Here is an 18,045-nt window from a genome sequence, read left to right as displayed (position 1 = left end):
CAAACATTCTCCACAGGTGTGAACGTCTCTTACTGGAATGGCAGTCCCAGTCCCCGTGAGTTCCCAGTCCCTGTGCAGGTGGCACTTGAAGGCTCTGGGAAGCTTCTGCCTCTCAGGCCCTCCTCCCTGGGGCCTTGGTTTTCACTGCACAAACAACTGTCTGTGGAAGATCTTCCCCGGACAAGGGCCTGCACACACAGGCCCCACAAGAAAAGGTACACACATGTCCCTGTCAAGGGTCCCGCTTGTGTAGAATGGTTAGCTTCTGTTTCTGATGGCTTTAGAATGGGGGAGGGGTGCTCAGCTCAATGAATACCCCTCCCATTGGCCTTTCTCTCCTTTCACTGAAGTGGACACCCAAAGATCCAGGGAATGTTAGAGGCATACCCAGCAACAAAGAAAACAGCCTAATAGGAGATGGGGGGGGGGGGTTGGGGGGGAGGGACAGTGGCTTGTAGACAGACATCAGGGGCGATTGGCAAAAAAAGGGAAGCAGGAAATTAGGAAAAGGAAGTGAAGTAGAGAGGCCCTTTTCTCGACTACATCAAGAGACCCAGGTCTACTGAATGACAGACTGAACTACCTACCCAACAGATGTTCAAGGGGCCACTCCTGGGTTACATGCACCTGATTTCTCCCATTCCTCCCTGCACTGAAATGGGAGCTCCTGGCTCCAAGGGCAGCACCAGGAAGCAGTGCACTTTCACTACCCCTGCCCTGTGCTTTGTTACAGTGTTCCCTCCTCCAGATGTTATGCACAGCAAAAGCTTATTCTTTCTCCTTTCCACAGTCAGTGTTCCTTTAACAAATTTCAGCCAGGAGAGTAATATCCCTTGCATCTCCCGACACGTGTACCATTCCTCCTGGGCTCCAGCCTCATTGCCCACCTGGGTTTCCACTGGAACCATTTCTCCTCAGGCTGGAAAAATTTCTCTGAAGGTTCTTCGTTGAACTTTTCTCTTTTTTATCTGTTCCAACTTCCTTTGTAATTGTTGTTGGAACCATTGTATTGGGATGGCTGCTTTCAGACCTTTGATGATTCTCACGTGTGGGTCATCTTGGCACAGGCGTCTGTTTCCTGTCTTTCATTCAGTATATTTCTTCTTTGCTCTTGGTATTATGAGTAATCTTCCATTGAAACCTGGATGTCTCAGAAATTTTGTAGTAATCACTCCTTCAATGAACTGATAATGTTTTGACATTGCAAATTCAGAGAAAAAAAGAGAGCAAGTAAAACAAGAACCACAGGACAAGTCAGGAAGTGGACATTGAAAATTTGAAGCATAGTAATCTGTTAGCTTTTTTTAAGAGGTCATATCTGCTAAGATCACTTCCTGGGATGTCAGTACTTCAGCCTCAGTGACACAGGGGGGAAACAAAGCAGAACAAACACACAAACACACAGAAGAGCCAAAGCAGTGGTAGGTTATCTTGTCTGAATTGTGTCATTGTTTATTTTGGAGGAAAAACTGAGTTTAGAGACTTACTTCCTGATCCAGACATGCAAGCCTTATTGTGACTGACCAGGGCACGAGACATGGAACAAAACAGACACCTTCTCATCCTTGAGATGATCTCCAACCCTGGGCCAAAGTTAAAAACAGGAGCATCCTCACACTATTGTCGTAAATAGTCATCATGAAATGGACAATCTGGGTGGTCAGCAAATCTGAAAGGTAAAGGAGAGCCTTAGTCTTGTGACTGTCACTGGGCTGGGTACAGAGAGTTGTCTTTCCAACTGGCTCAAGTATAAACATTAGTAAGATCATTTTCTTTCTAGAGCAGTACAAACACAACTAGTTTTGTAATAACCCTGTCCAGTTGCCTCACACTGTAGTGAATTCATTGGAAGAAATAAATATACTTACTGGCCCTATAGCAACTACATGAAAATAATCTAACACACAACCTATTATTGCAGGCATAATTCTACAACTTAAGGAGACAAAACTATTGGTGTTGAGCCTTTAACTCCCAGTAGGACAGAAATGAGTGCTGCCTTCCTTTAAAATAATAGCCAACTGGTTTAACATATAAAATTAACAAATATTTCAAGGTGATGATGAGGAAGAAGATAAAAATATCACCAGTGTTCACTTTCTTTCGAGCATCGGTAATAATTCATCTATGGCTGGGTGAAAATCTCTATATTAGATCTAGAATGGATACAGTGGTCATGAAATAAGTCACTTCAACAGAGAATTTCCCTTAGCAAGAGAATTAGCCTCACTCTAGAAATATAACCATGTTGGAGATAGAAAATGCTGAACCACTGGATAAATATTAATTAAAATGACTGATGTTGTGGAGGAATACTACCTGGTGTTCTACTCTCCCTCTTACCCTCTATCCTTTTGTTATATTATCCTTTCAACCAATATTATCCTTTCAACCAATTTTGATTATTCAGGAAAAGAGTAGCTTTTGAAAGAAACTGTCCAAGGAATCTAACATTCTGTGGTCCAAAAACGTAACCAAATCAGTTAGTAAGCTGTATGCTATATTAATCAGGGATAGTTGCCAAAAGTAAAATAAATGGGGGTAGAGGCGAAGAAAGTGCGGGCAGGGTGCCTATTTAGATACAGTGACAGGGAAGGTGTTGCGCAGTGACATCTGAGTTAAGATTTAAGAAGGTGGAGGAGCATCAGTTCAGCTACCTGGAGAAGGAGTGCACTGGCAGAGAGAAGAGCCAGTGCAAAGGCCCTGAGTGAGGCCTGGCACATGTGAAAAGCAGCGAGGGGGCCACTGGGGCTCATGGAGTCTGAGGACAGAGCAGGAGGATGCAGAGGCAGAGACAGGGGCGGCGGAAGGAGCACACTGTTGGCTCCTGTAGGTTGTCTAAGGAAATTGTCTTTTGCTCTGAGTGAGGTGGCAGGCCACCAGATATCTCAAGGAGAAGTGTCTGATCAGGTCAGCCATGGGACCCATTGCCTCCCCTTCCTCTGTGAGGGGAATGAAGTAGAGAAGCACGGAGAATGAAGAGTGGCCAGTGACTGGACTATTAAAACAGTGTGTTTGTTGTATGTGGGGAGGGAACACTGGGGGCACAAATGTTCCTGACATCGAGAAGCTTTGCTATAGAAGGAGAAATGGTATAGCTGGGGAGTGAGGTCAAATCAGGAGAGGATTTTATGGAAGGTGAGCACATGTTTGAAAGCCTCAAGGAATCATCTTGTGGGAGGGAAACAGTGATGATGTGAGCAGAGATGGAACTTAGATCGATGAGCATGACAGGGAAAGAGAAGGGCAAGAGGTGAGGGAATATGCAAAGGATGATAGTAAATCGACTGATCCCAGAATTTGAGCAGCATTAGGACAGAGGAACACGAGGGTGACAGTGAAAAGGTGGTCTGAGGGCTTGAAGGAAATGTGACTTCCCACAACTTCCCTAAAGCAAGAGAGAAGAGAAGACTCCACCTGGGGGACTGGAGTAAGCTCAATCCCCTCACTGTCCTGCTTCCAGAATCTGCAACGAAACGAGCTACTTACAACATATATTTCAGATAACGGATATTCCTCTTGAGGCCATCTAGAGTTCTCATATCCTCTGGTGTCAATTGGAAGTCAGAAACCTATGAGAAATGTGAGAAGGTCAGCTCCATTTCCCTGAGGCAATTACCCCACATGGCCCATCCCACCCCCAGTCACAGACACACACATTCAAGCAGGAGTTTATGTAGGTTTATGAGAAGGTTGTCACGAACCTGGGGGTCACTGTCTGGGAATTCAGGTCACCCTCAGAGACTTCTTTGGGGTGACTGTGGTTGCATCAAAGGAATCCTAGAAATTTTTGAGCCCAAACCTCATCTCATCTAACTCCCTCTTTCGCAGCTGAAGAAATTAAGAGATGATTTTCCCAGGGCCATGCAGCTGGGTTATAAACCAGGACTGAGACCCAACGTGACCCTGTTTATTGTTCTTTCTTACGCCCCTCCACCCACCCTGCAGCAGTTGGAGGACAGAACCATTAAACACAGCACTTCTATGCGCAGAGTACAAGGAGACAAACTTTGCCCCAACCACAATGCATGAAGAGCCTCAGGAATAACCCACACTAGAGGCAATGCTGTGCCTGTTGGTGCCTGCTGCCCACAGCCCTACCATGCACCTGGAAGTTCTCACGGATTCTCTTCTCACTGAAACTCTTGGCCAGGACCACCACCCCCTGCTGCAGCTGGTAACGCAGAGCCACCTGAGCCGGGGTTCGCTGGTGCTTGTCAGCGATGACATTGAGTACTGGGTCCTCCAGGAGGACTGGATTGTCCTTCTTCACCCTGGGGAGGAGGCAGAGATGCTGTGTGTCTGAGGCTGCATATCCATTTCACTAGGGTCTGCTCATTCAGGCTCAGCAGAGCTGGTCCTCTAGAATCTTCCTCACTACCCTCTGGGTGTGTCAAGGTCTGATTTTGTGTCTTTAGGTAAATCCAAAAAGAAGAACAGAGAATGTGAGTCAGAAATAGAAAGAGTTTCTTTCTCATTTTTTAAAACATTTCTGAGAAATTTAGTAAAAGGTCCAGTAACTCCAAAAGACACAATAGTTATCCAAGCTGAAACCCAATAATCACTATCATGAAATATAACTACCTGTTTTATAAGAACTTGCTATTTCAAACAAATGCTTTCAATTAATTCTCTCAGTTTTGTCATCAATCACACTGGGGTGTCCAAATTTTGGGCATCTCTGGGCCACACTGAAAGTAGAGTTTTCTTGGGCCACATGGTAGAAACATTCTCCCATGTGATCACAAAAAATCTTGTAACGTTTTACTTAAATTTATCATTTGGGGGGGGCTACATTCACAACCACCCTGAGGCATGTGTAGCCAATGAACCACAGAGGGACACCCCTGCAAGGGGCATAATTTGTATTTCTCTTCAGAGATAAAGAAACTACAACTTACAGAAGGGGTTGCTTGTCTCACGCCACTCAACTACTCAGTGTCAGAGTCAAGGCCTGGGCTGGCTTTGTTACCCTTCAAAGCCAAACCTGAGATTTATGAACATCTTCATCAGTAGTGGTACTATTTGGTACAGTTTTATTGAGTCTTCACAATGGAGGCTAGGGAAAGGCTTGACAGACATGAATTAATCTTGCTTTCTATCCTTAATTTCTATCACAGGGTACAGCATTTATGATGAGAATTACTTTCTAGAAACCATTACCAATCCCTCTTAGTATTCAAGACCAGAATAGCATATGCAGTGAGGACAATGTCCTTGGACTTGAAGAACTACAGCAGTTTGCTCTGGTTGAGGTACACGTGACATTCCATCTACAGACGCCAAGCAGAAGCATTTGTATTATAGAGCCACCAAATCTACAAGTAACATATGGTGCTGTAAAGCATGGTGAAGAGATTACAATGCCAGAAAAGTTGTAATTAGGAATACAAAGTCATTGTGATGAAAACAGCCTTGTAGTAGCACAAGAACAGGCACAGAGATGAATGGAACAGAACAGACCAGAAATAAAGTCACACCTCTGTGGTCAATTAATATGTGACAAAGGAGGCAAGAGCTTGCAATGGAGTAAAAACAGTCTGTTCATTATACAGATTTGGAAATATTGCACAAGTACATGAAAAAAATGACACCAGACCACCAACATTCACGGTACACTTGAATAAACTCAAAATAGATAAAAGGCTTAAATATGAGTTGCAAAACCACAAAAGTCCTAGAGAAGAACATAGGCAGGAAAATCTAAGATATCCCAAGTGCAAAATTTTCACACGTATGTCCGCTGGAGCAAGGGACATAAAGAAAAGAATAAACAAATGGGATTTTATCAAATTAAAAAGCTTCTGCATGGTGAAAGAAAACATCAACAAATGAAAAGGAAAAGGACAATATGGGAAAATTCATTTGCCAATAATACCTTGGACAATAATTTGTTTTCCAAATAAAGTGTCCACATTACTCTTAACAACCTAGAAGAGCATAAAAAATAAAGACCCACTTCATTCAGGAATGCATGACCAGGTCCATAAGCAGAGCTAGTCAACAGAACCTCTTGCTTTTCTAAGGCCTAAGTGCTACAAGTGACATAGCTAACTGTTGACTTCTAACCAACCACTGGTAAATGGCTAACAACTGGCTCTGAAGAAAAGTCTAAATTTTATGGTGCAGATACTCCCCACGTGGCTAATTTCAAGCTACTCGTATGGGGGAAAATGCTCACAATTGAAGCTTGTGAACCTAAGAGGTGGAACCAGCACATCGCTGGGTTTAACAATAGACCTCTGCATTTATACTCTGGGTGTGACCTTTAGATTTACATCCCTAAATTAATTCACTCTATCAGAGGTTATTAAACTCATTTCAACCCAGAAATCCAAAGCTAAAAATTATCTATCAGTGCAACGAAGATGTAACTTCAGATGGAATACATTAGTAATTTACCTATGCAAACCTGAGAAACACTTCAAACACATCTAAGGAAGGACAGAAATATAAAAGGATAAACTCTTTTCACTTAAATAACAAATAATGTGGGTGGGTTCCTAAGTTGGCCTTTAAGTGAAATTCTATCCTTCACAACCTTGTTATTTTTCTTAGCTGCCTTAATTCCTCCTGGCCCACCAAGCTGAACTCTTTAAGGTATCCATAATTATTCCCTCTCCATTACCCTCTCCTACCTCACTCTATCATTAAAAAGGTTTCAGGTACATTTTTAAATTTTCAACTCCTCCTGAGGTAACTAGTTTCAGGGCCATTAACTGGCTGTCCACAGGTTGAAGAGCCAAATCAAAGGAAGGCAGTGCTTCGTGCCAGTGCCCTGGCCGCAGTCAGTCCTCAGCTTTCACACCATGTGGCTCTCGTGCTACACGACCAGTCCTACAGCTTTCCTGAAACAACCCTAGACTTCACCAAGAAGCAGTGAAGCTGAGCTCTTTCAAGTTCGCATGTTTGACCCAGAAACATGTGTGCAATTCAGTCTTCTGAAAACGGAGAGAAATTCCAAGGGCCACTTGGCCCTCCCCTTGGCACACAGACACTGTGGCCACCTCAGACCTCCAAAACTCTACCATTAATCTTGCCTCTCTTTCTCCAGGTCCCTTTACACTGCAGTTGTTCTCGATAGTCTGAGTAGCAATTGACAGGGACAACTCAGACGTCAGAATTCACAGAGAAACTCATCACAGGAAATCTTGCTGCAAAGTCTCTGACCTGTGGTTACATGACAACGGGGTTCCATGTATTCCTACAGTCTGTGAAACGACTATGACTGCACAGCAAGTGAGAATAACAGAAACAGACTTGTACACCCCCAAAGTGCTAGGGGGTGATGCCCTTCCATCTCCCTTGTCCAAGTGTGGCCCTTGGACAAGCAGCAGCAGGATGCTCCCTAGAAACACGCACTTTTGAGCTTTCTCCCAGAAACTCTGTGGGTCGAACCCCTAAATCTACATCTCTACAGAGATTCTCATGAAATTTGAAAGTCACTGGCTTACTGCATGAAATAGCCTAACCTGGCTAGACGCACCCTAACCACAAACAAACAAAGGCCCATCTGAATTCCCCAAATTCACACACCGACTAGTTCTGATCAGGCCCTATCTGCCCATCTCCATGTCCAGTGCCAGTGCAATTACCTCATGAGGAGCCGAGGTGCCAAGTCCCAGAACAGGCATGAAGTATCCATCATTCAGCTTCACAGAAAAGAGTCCCGTTGCACTCATCTCCTTTCACTCTTTTGGTTAAACGAGCTGATTTTATTCATTAAAAGAATTTTCAGGGAGAAGCTAACAGTACAATTACTGTCTTTAGCAGCTTTAATGAGGTAAAAGTTACATACCATAAAATCATCCCCTTTAATTATACAGTTCAGAGGCTTTTAGTATATTCTTAGAATTGTTCCCACTCTACAACTTGATGGAAAATTCATCATCCCCGAAGAAACCCCCATACTCCTCAGAAACAAGTCCCCATTCCTCCCTCCCTCCAACCCTTGGCAACTACTTCCTGTCTCTATGGATTTGTCCATCTGGAAATTGTGTGTAACTGCATTCATACACTATACGACATTTTGTGACTGCCTTCTCTGACCTAGCTTACTGTTCTTAGGGCTCATCCATGTTGTAGCATTTATCAGTACTTCATTCCTTTTCATGACTAAATGCCATCTCTTTGCATGGATATACCACTTTTTGCTTATCCCTTCATCATCAATGAAAACTTGCTTTTTCCACTTTTTACCTCTTGATAACATTTAGGTACACATTGTTGGGTGGACAGACATATCCAGTGAACATGAGAACGCTTTCTATCTATTTGCACCTTCAATTTCTTTAATTATTTTGTAGTTTTTAGTATGGAGAAATTTCACCTGCTTAGTTAAGTTTATTCTAAATAGTTTAATCTTTTTAGTGCTATTACAAATGAGATTGCTTTTCTAATTTCTTTTTCAGGTAGTTTCTTGTTAGTGTATAAAAACATAAATTATTTTTATGTTGATTTAGATGCCCTTATTATGTTGAACTGAATTGGCATCAGGGAGCATCCTTGCCTGGTTCCTGGTCAGATACTGTCTATGTCTCCCCTCAATCCTGCCAATATTCTCCTTATATATTTAGGTGTTCTATCATTGGGGCAGTATATATTATCACCATTATAGCTTTCTGGTGTCCAGGTACATTGACACTGTTATTTATTTCTGTAGTCTTTCTTTTTGTTTTTAATTCCAGAGAGAGTGGAAGAAAGAGAGATGGATAGAAACATCTATCAACTGCCCTCTGTATTCTCTCCAACTGAAGGCCAAATCTGCAGCCCAGGCATGTGCCCGGAACAGGAATCAAATATGCAAAGTTTTGATTCACAATATGACACTCCAACCAACTGAGCCTTGCCCCTTTTATTGTTTTATAATGCTCCTCTTTGTCTTTTGGTACAGTTTATGACTTAAACCATATTTGGTGGAATAGCATCACTTGCTCTTTTGGTTATTATTTGCACACATTTTCTCTCCCTTTACTTTTGGCCTAAGTGCCTGTGCTCTAGAATCTAAAGCAACTCTCTTGTAGACACATATAGTTCAGTCTCAGTCCTGTTTGTTGTTTGTTCATTTTCACTCATTCAGTCTCTAGCCTTTGGGGAGTTTAATTCACTTACATTTAAAGTAATTATTGATAGGGAAGGTTCTACTATGCCATTTTGATAGTTGTCTTCTACTAATCTTGTTCTTTCATCAGTCTTTTATTTTTTTCTTAATTTTTTTTAATTTGATTTTACATTCATTGTTATTTTGTATTAGTTTCAGGAATGTCTCTTTTCCTCTCTTGATGTCTTCCTCTTGTTATGTTTATTTTCTGTAGTGATACCCATTGGATTCTTTTTCTTTTTTATAAACTCAATAGGTAATTTTTTGGTGATTGCCTTGGGCTTACACGAACTATCTTTTAACACCTACACCAGACTAAATCCATCAGACTTTCAAGACTAGTAAGACAGGGGCTAGTGCTTGACCAGCCCCTGAGAAGATGAAGCACTGAATGTACAAATCAACTCTTTCCTCACCCCTGACCCCAGGAAACTGAGATCTGGGACTTTCTATCAGCTCACTCTGGGCTGAGTAGAGAGAAAGGTGTTTGGTGTCTGCCAGCCCATGCTCCCATCTCTGCCCACCCTGGGGAGCTAGACTGTGTCCAACCCAGCAGAGCTCCAGGACCAGTGAGGAAATGCTAGTTGCTTGTGAAACCCTTGGGAATTGGATGAGCTGGAAAAATAAGGATAGGAACAGAAAAAGTTAAGATACCACAAGACTCACTGTTCTTACTGAGGTTCAATGATTTTTCTTGAATCATTTCTTCTTGGATTTTGTCTTTGGTTAATTCATAGTTTTAAAAAATTGATTTTGACTATTTTAGCCATTGTTTAGTTGTTCCTGTGGGGATCACATTTTCGGAAATCTTTCCGCTGCCCTTCTACAAGTGATTTCCTGTTGTTATTTAGTTGCTATATTTTATTTAAAAATTAAAAACATACACAAAATGAAGAATAACATGGTGAACCTCCATCCATGCACCCATCACCCTGCTTCAACAATTGTCAGCATTTTAGCTGACATTACTCCATCTCCCTCCCACTTTTGCTTGGTGGGGACACTGTGAAGCAAAGCTCATGTGTTACATCATTCATGTTTAAATAGGTGACTCTTCACCTGATGATGTGATGCCATCTGTGCTATGAACACACATTACAAAATTAATAATAACGGGTTAACAATATCTTCTATTTGTTCCATATTCAGATTTTCCTGATTGTCTCAGAAACACGATTTTACATTTATCTGTATGCATGCACACATAAATATTCTGTGGTTTACTCCATGAATCAGATCAGCTGTCTTAGAGAATACTCTACTGCTCTGTTACCAGAGGGGGATCAGCCCAGGAGCAGGCCTGTCTTGGCCAGCCTGTAGTTTGTGGCTTCTTTACTTCATGTGAGAAAGATTTCACAACGTGAGTCCACGTGATTTTGTGAGGACATTTATCAGAGCTGGGGACACTGAACCAAAGGAAGGATTTCGGGTACAAGTGTCAACAGAGAGCCTAGGCGGGGCTGCTTTGGCTCCCTAGAAATGTTATAGAAAAGGAGTGAGCCATGCAGGCTGCACGGACACACTGAGAAGTAAAGGCACAGAGACAGAAGTCAGGTAAGGCGAGGCTGCTTTTAGTTCATGGAAGGCCAGAGAAAAGGGGACCTTGAAGGCAAGTTCAGGGGGTAAGCCTGAGACAAGCTGCAGCTATCTGCTGCTCCCATGGCTGCAAGTCTGATGGGTGAGGGGAGAGGGTGTGCTTAGAGTTTGAGAAAAAGAAAGTAAACAGTTTGTGCCTGAGGAAAGGAGTGTGCATGCTCCAGAGTGGGCCCACACAGGGTCCTTAGTCCTGAAGCTTCTGTCTCTTTTACTGGGGGTGGGAATACTTGTCAGGTCTCAGGGGAGGGTCTTCACAGAATATTCATTACTTTTCCAGCTGTGCTTTTTAATATGTTGATTCATCGAAATGAGTTCATTTTGGTGAGGTCAGGGTCATTGTCTGGTCAGTTTCACCTTTAAGGAATGTCCTTGAGTAGGGATCAGGTAGAGGAGGTCTGCCCTGGCAAGGTCTGGAATGTGTAAAACATTTGCTCCTAAGGGTCCTTGGTTAGGGAAGACAAGATCTTGTGATTCAGTAGCTGGCTGTAAATTGCTCAAGTCATCTGACTTTGTTTAATTATTTTGTCTGAGTTTCCCTTTTCTACTTGCCAAAGAATTTTCCTAGCTTCTCAGTTATCCTGCCCCAGTTCAACATTCTGGATTTGGCTCATTGGTTCTTCTGTGGTTTTCCCTCCATCACTTGAATTTCCTAAAAATGGGCATTGCATCTAAATGCTTGCCTAGATTCAGTTTTAGTTTTTCCAAAACTGTTGTGGACCGTTCTGCCTGGTTTCAGGAATTATAAGCCTAACCTCCCCACCCCCACTGTGGCTAAGGATGAGCAAGTGACCTCCAGAATGCAAGCCATAGGAGACAAAGTTTGACTCTGGTAGCAAACCCTGCCTCAGTTTTCTCCCTGCCCCCAAAGCTTGGTCAGAAATCAGAGATGGGCAAGACTCCTCACAGCAGGGGCAACCTTAGCCAGACTGGATCACTTGGGAGGCCTTCATGGAAGGACTCAGGGGGGCTGCAACAAAGAGCAATGGACTTTTGCCCCCAGGCTATGTGACACAGCCAGTCCCCATGTCCTCTGGGAGAAGTGCTTCCTGGCTCTAATCCCCTTAATCCTGATGGGGAGGGGTGCAGCTCCTTGCTTTGCCAGAGTAGATCTTGGGGAAATATCTGGTAGCACAAAGAATTCTTCAAAAACCTGTGAAATCTGCTCTGTTGAGAGTGCTTTCATTCATATGATAAGGGTCCAAGCAGGAAATGAGTATGTCTCCCAAAGTTTCTACAACCCCCTTTCCTGACAGACACTGACTCAGACTAAGCCCTCCGATTTCTTTCAAATGTGATCTAGTGTTTGATCCTTGCCACCCTATATTCCTGTGTATTACAACCCAATAAAAGCCCTTGGAGGAAAGGGCTCCAGGCCTTTTTTTTTTCCTCTGAGAAACTGGCCAGCTCTCCTTCTCAAGCAGATCACATCTTGCCTTATTTATTTCATCAGTGGTGGATGGGGGGACTTGCAGGAAAAGTCGCCCCCACACAAAGCTACTCTTTAAGTGGGTTGTTTACTTTCTATTTCATCACACCAGGAGGCAAATAATGCCTACATTTCAATGGTTTTTCTAATTTACTAATTCAAACTTAGGAATATAGGAGGGCCTATAGTTAGAATTTTACTGAACAGCTTACAGAGAAAATAATTAAAGATTAAGCACTCTAAGACCATATTGGAATAATAAAAATGGATAGGAGTTGTCCAATTCCTTTCTACCACCTAATATCCCTAACAATTACAGCAGATTTAATTAAAAGATGCTGGCAAATGTTGTGAGATTAATTTCTGTATTCTTACTAGCTCTGTTTTAAACTTTCAAGGCCCTTCCTTCTTGTGCCTGATTCAGTACATTAAAACATCCCCCCAACCTCCCCCCAAAGCACTATAAATTACTAATAAATATATTCAACCTCACTTGCATATATCAAATGCACCTTAAATGTATGTTCACTAGACCTCTCATGGGGATCTCTATACAATATATACAAATATTTCATTGCTATGCTGTACACTTGAAGATAAACATAAAATGTTCTATGACAATTCTACCTCAGTGAAGATCATGTTTCTGTGCAAAGTAAATATACACTACAAAGGAAGTGTCACCAGCATCAATCTACCTAGAATTTTTAAATATGGTGTCCCGTGCTACCCCAGCACACGAGAAAGGAACTTCCACGCTCTGTCCATCAGAGCACAAACACGGGGGGCACAGCCCTTGGAGAAATTGGCTTGGAAATATGAGATAAGAGCTTCACAATACAGCATAGCTTTCACACAGAAAATATTCAGTTTCTGGCCTTCTGTCCTAAGTAAATTAGCTATTCAAAAAAGATATGTGCAAAGTTGTTTTTGCAGCATTGTTAGTAATTGAGAAATCTGGAGAGTAGTTCAATGACTGAGGACTGAAAAATCACAATTCACTACATCAGTTAGAATGAATGATAGCTTATTATAACATGATAAAGTACAAATAATATAAACAATGTATGCAAATGATGTTTATGCAGTATGATCCTGAAATGGGAAATTATTCAACTCTCACATTAGACTGAAATATCAGGTACAGAGATGTGCATGAAGTAGACTTAACTATGTGAACTATGCATACAAGAAGGAAGAAACTCCCAAATGTTGACAACTTTTATGCTATTTGTTTCATTCTGATTTTGTTCTCTCATCTGTAAGGCAATTTTTAAGATTTCTAAATGAAAGTGTATTGCTTTTGAAAACACATATTACAATTATTTCAAGATTACCTGAATTTGTAGCTTTTGTTGCACAGTTGGCCTCAGTGAATTTCCCCGCATGTGCCGAGCCTCCAGTTTCTAGGTTCCTAAAATGCTGTCTTCTCAGCCAGCTGGCTCCTGACATCTGTTCAGACCCCTCCCTGTCCTCTCCCTTGGATGTCTGCTCTGGACCCCACTGCCTAGCACTGCCTCCCTCTCTGTCACGCTGATTTTAAAAGTGCTTCTGAGAACTTTGAGCTGGGACAAAGATCCCTGGTGGGAGGGCACCAGTCACACCAGGGCTGGTGTACTGGGTTGGCCAAAAGCCTGTTTGTTTTTCTGAAGATCTCATGGTTTTAAAAATCATTTTGAAAACACCCAGTTTCATTTTTCTTTGCTCACTATAGTACTAATAGTGAGGCTTTAATAAATAAATGTTAAATATGAAATAATGAAAAAAGAGACACCCATCTTCTTGGAGAGGAACTATCTTCATCTTGCATCAAGAAATTCAAGACAGAACTAAATATGTTACCAGCAGCCAAGGCCTGGGTACAAGGGTTTCCAGAACAACTCTGAATAAACAAAGTCAGCCACTGAGGGACAATTAGAAAATAGGTAACGCTACCTTGTTATTTAGAAAAACTTGAGCCTGTGGAAAGCCTTGAGTTCATAATCATACTGAAAAAACAACTAGGATGTAGTTTATGAGAAAGTAGTTGAAATTTATATATTTTATTTTTAAAAGGTGGACAAAAATAAAATGGGTTTAATTTCTCACTAATTTTAACAAGTTAGGGCAGGTAAATATATGAAAATAATTCCTCTTCTGTATTAATAGCAGGTTATAAACAGCTTCTACAGGGAAAAATAATGTAAAATAATCAATGAAAACATAAAATATTGCTCAAATAAGAAAAAAAGTATGTCAATTTTATGGATAGTAAGACAATTCAGTAAAATTTTAATTCTCATAAAATAAAGCACACATCCAAGAAATTCTGTGTATTATTCCAACAAGATTTTGATAATCAGATACAAATATTGTCAAGTGTATATAGATAAACATCAATGCCAGAGAGAAAAAATATGAAAAAACAACTATGAAGGGAACTTTCTTTACTAGTCCTCAGAAATTATTTCGAAGCCAATATAATCTAAACAAATACAAAGGTTACACAGAAATACCAGTGGGACAGAATACAAAATACAGCATTAGTTTTTATTTATATGAAAATTTAAGATATGATTACAAAATAGTGTTATTCAGAAAAAATAATTATTTCAGGCATAACATTGGAACAAATGATTATCTACCTCAAAGAAAATGTAATTGGTTTCTCCTCTTACATCATATATGTAAGTAAATTCCAGGTACATAAATGGCATAAAGTATAACTCTGGCTGATGTGGGACAATGGATTGAGTGTGGGGCCTCTGAACCAGGAGGTCTCAGTTCGATTCCCAGTCAGGGCACATGCCTGGGTTGCAAGCCAGGGCCCCAGCACAGGGTGTGGGAGAGGCAACCACACATTCATGTTTCTCTCCCTCTCTCTCCTTCCCTTCCCCTCTCTCTGAAAATAAATAAACGCATTTTTAAAAATGGTATAAAGTATAAAAAAGAACAGAAAAATACACGAAACAACCATGCACAATCTTATGTGGGAGGAGAAGAAAAATCAAACTCTATGAAAGAAGTATAAACATATTTGACTATATTAACGTTTGCATGGCAAAAGTTAGTAGAGTCAGTAGGCAAATGATAAATCTATGAAATATTTATAAACCAAGTGAAAAGAAGCTGATATTACAACCTAAGGGAGCTCTTGAAGTTAACCAGAAAGACACAAATAAGTTACAAAGTTTGACAACAATCACAGCAAGACATGACACAGAAGAACAGCTCCACAACCACGGCACAGCACTGGGCCTTTAGACTCACTCATGGTTCCGGGGAAGGCACAGCAGAGCAACGAAGAGATTTCAGTTTCTAGTCACCTGATTGGCCAAATGTAAAAGGGTCACATTATCTCTTGTGGGTAGGAGCAGAGATAGAAAAGCAATCTTATTTATTCAGCTGGATAAGAGTAACTGAATTTGAAATGAAATCTGGCAACAGCTATTGAAACTAAAAGTTTGTATACTCTTAACTAGTAAACCCTGATCCCACAGAAATAAAAGTTCCTGTACAATGGCACATATTTAAGGCTATTTTACATAGGCATATTTAGTGCCAACCCGGGGAACTCAGCAAACATCCCCCATGGGAACTCACTCAATAATCACGGTGCACTCACTCCATGTGGTATTCGCTGCACTAGTGCATTTGGAGGAATTTCCCTGTGGTGAACATAGGAAAGTCTGTATAGACACCCCCCTTATTCATGGGGGAACAGTTCATAGACCCATACTGAATGCCTGAAACCCCAAGTAGTGCTGAGCCTGATATATACTGTTTTTCTCATACATACACATGTACGATAAAGTTTAATTTATAAACTGGGCATAGTCAGAGATTAATAACAATAACTAAGGTTAATAACAACTAAAAATAAAATAGATTAATTATAACAGTATACTGTAATACAAGTCATGTGAATGTGTTCTCACCCATCTCAAAATATCGTACTGCACTGTACTGGCCTTTGTCCTGGTGATGTGAGATACCACAGTGCCCACCTGGTGAAGAGAGGTGGACATGCTGGGATGCTTCACTCCTGGGCAGGATGGAGGAGGACTGAGCAAGAGTTCATCACACAACTCACAAGGGTGTGCAGTTCTGGAAATTTGTATTTAGTGTATTAGAGCCACAGTTGATCACGAGTAGTTAAAACCTTGGAAATCAAAACCAATGATAAGGGCGAGCTTCGGTGAGGGAGAGGGGTTCTAGTGTATCAGGACCCAGTTTTAAAGCACAACAAATGTTTTCTCTACAATACATAAATGAGCATAAAAAAATACACAAAGCCTATGTTAAGCTAGCATTCCTTATTATGAAGAGTTGCTGAAAAGAATGAAGTGAAGAGAGGTTATATTGGAACACAAGCAAAAAAGGAAAATTTCAACCTGAAAGCCTATAAATACATACCTATTTAGGTATTTATTTAAATTTATAAATATATAATTTTTCTTTACATGCAAAAAGTTAAATTAAGTAATATCAACTTACAGAGACAGTAAATGGCACAGCACTCAATACACCCCCTCAAAGACCACGAGGGGTGCATTATAATTACAGCTGAGTCCTGGGAGTGATGAGAAGAGGGAGAAGCCTGACATCAGGAAGACTTCCCACAAGTGAGGTGGCGGCCTAGTCCATGTCCAGCTGTGAACATGAAGAGTACAGGGAAAGGCGGAGAAGGCAATGGGACGATTTTCATATGCTAAACTGCCTTTCACTATTTGCATTGAGAACCTGGCAAAACAAGTCGGTGTTGATTCTCAGGGCACATTTGTTTGTAAACCCCTGTCCTACAGACACAATTAAACTCATAGATTACATGATGTATCACAATCAAAGAAGAAATCATCAAAACAAGTCTAACCATTAGAAAAAGAAAACAAGATCACCTCTGACAGTCCTCATGGCAAACATTACCTCTTTTCAAGAAGGGAAAACTTGGTCTTTTCCCTACCTTTCAGAAACACGTTTGAGTCTCATTTGGTAATTCACAATTTACCCAGCCAACATATCCAGTTGGAGAATATTGACTGCCTAATATGAATACAGTAAGGCTATCATTTATAACATTAAAAACCTGGATGGCATGATGTGAACCAAGCACATGAACAGGAAGAAAAATAAGTTATTTTAACAGTGAATTATTCATCCTGATCTGAGGCCTCACAACTTCCTTCTTTTCTCTTCCCTCCTTATCTATGATGATGGATTGTAGCTGCTTGAATTGGAGGGTGGCTGGATTGCCCAGGCTTTGGAAGACTCTGGGAAACTAAGTAGAAGTATCACAAATTAGCCCGCAAGGAGAACCTCAGCCATCAAACTATTTTGTTCCCAAAGATTGTTCAAGAAGAGATTATTCCAAAGCTGAACCAAATTCCAGTTGGCACATTCTCTCCTTTGTTGCCTGAGAGATGTGTGACTGCTCGTGCAGTTTTGGCGTGAAAGGATTGTGGAATCCAGAACCAAGTGTCTTTTGAGAACTGAGATGTTTTTTTCTATGAACAACTTTGTTGAGAACCTAATTGTTCGAAATAGGAATTGTTCAAGATCTCGGTTGTCAACAAAATTTTGCTTCTCAATTCTTGACCTAACAATACTTTTATGGTAATACCTGTATGATTAGCCAGTCACATGTCTCTCAGGATATTTGGGTATTTGGGTCTCAGATACATTGCATCTTCATCAGTTTTCCAGAAACAGTTAAGTTCAAGAACTGAGGTTCCACTGAATTCTAGCTTCAGTGTTATCATGTCCCCCAAACCCGACAGCAGGGGACCAGAATGTTGGCTCCCTGTGGAGGATCACTGTGCTGGCCAACATTCTCAGCTCAGGGGCCTGACCAGAGTCCTGCTGGTTTCCTGAAACATGGTGGGCTTAGGATAATCTGCTTGGACATGGCTCTCATACAAGTCCATGATTTTATGAGACTGAGAAC

General features: G+C 41.2%; 1 protein-coding gene across 1 annotated transcript; it reads right to left on the bottom strand.

Moving 5' to 3' along the window:
* Window positions 1-1,617: 1,617 nt before the first annotated feature.
* Window positions 1,618-7,682, bottom strand: LOC118977133 (aldo-keto reductase family 1 member C15-like). Its single transcript, XM_037031920.1, is given in 5 exon segments — window positions 1,618-1,669; window positions 3,490-3,572; window positions 4,109-4,274; window positions 5,164-5,273; window positions 7,596-7,682. Coding segments are annotated over 5 exon segments (498 nt in total).
* Window positions 7,683-18,045: the final 10,363 nt, after the last annotated feature.

This window comes from Sturnira hondurensis, unplaced genomic scaffold, assembly GCF_014824575.4.
Source record: "Sturnira hondurensis isolate 20B ecotype Veracruz unplaced genomic scaffold, ASM1482457v3 Scaffold0021214, whole genome shotgun sequence".
NCBI lineage: Eukaryota > Metazoa > Chordata > Mammalia > Chiroptera > Phyllostomidae > Sturnira > Sturnira hondurensis.
Note: the sequence above shows the minus strand (reverse complement) of the source record. Positions and strands in the feature narration are given on the sequence as shown.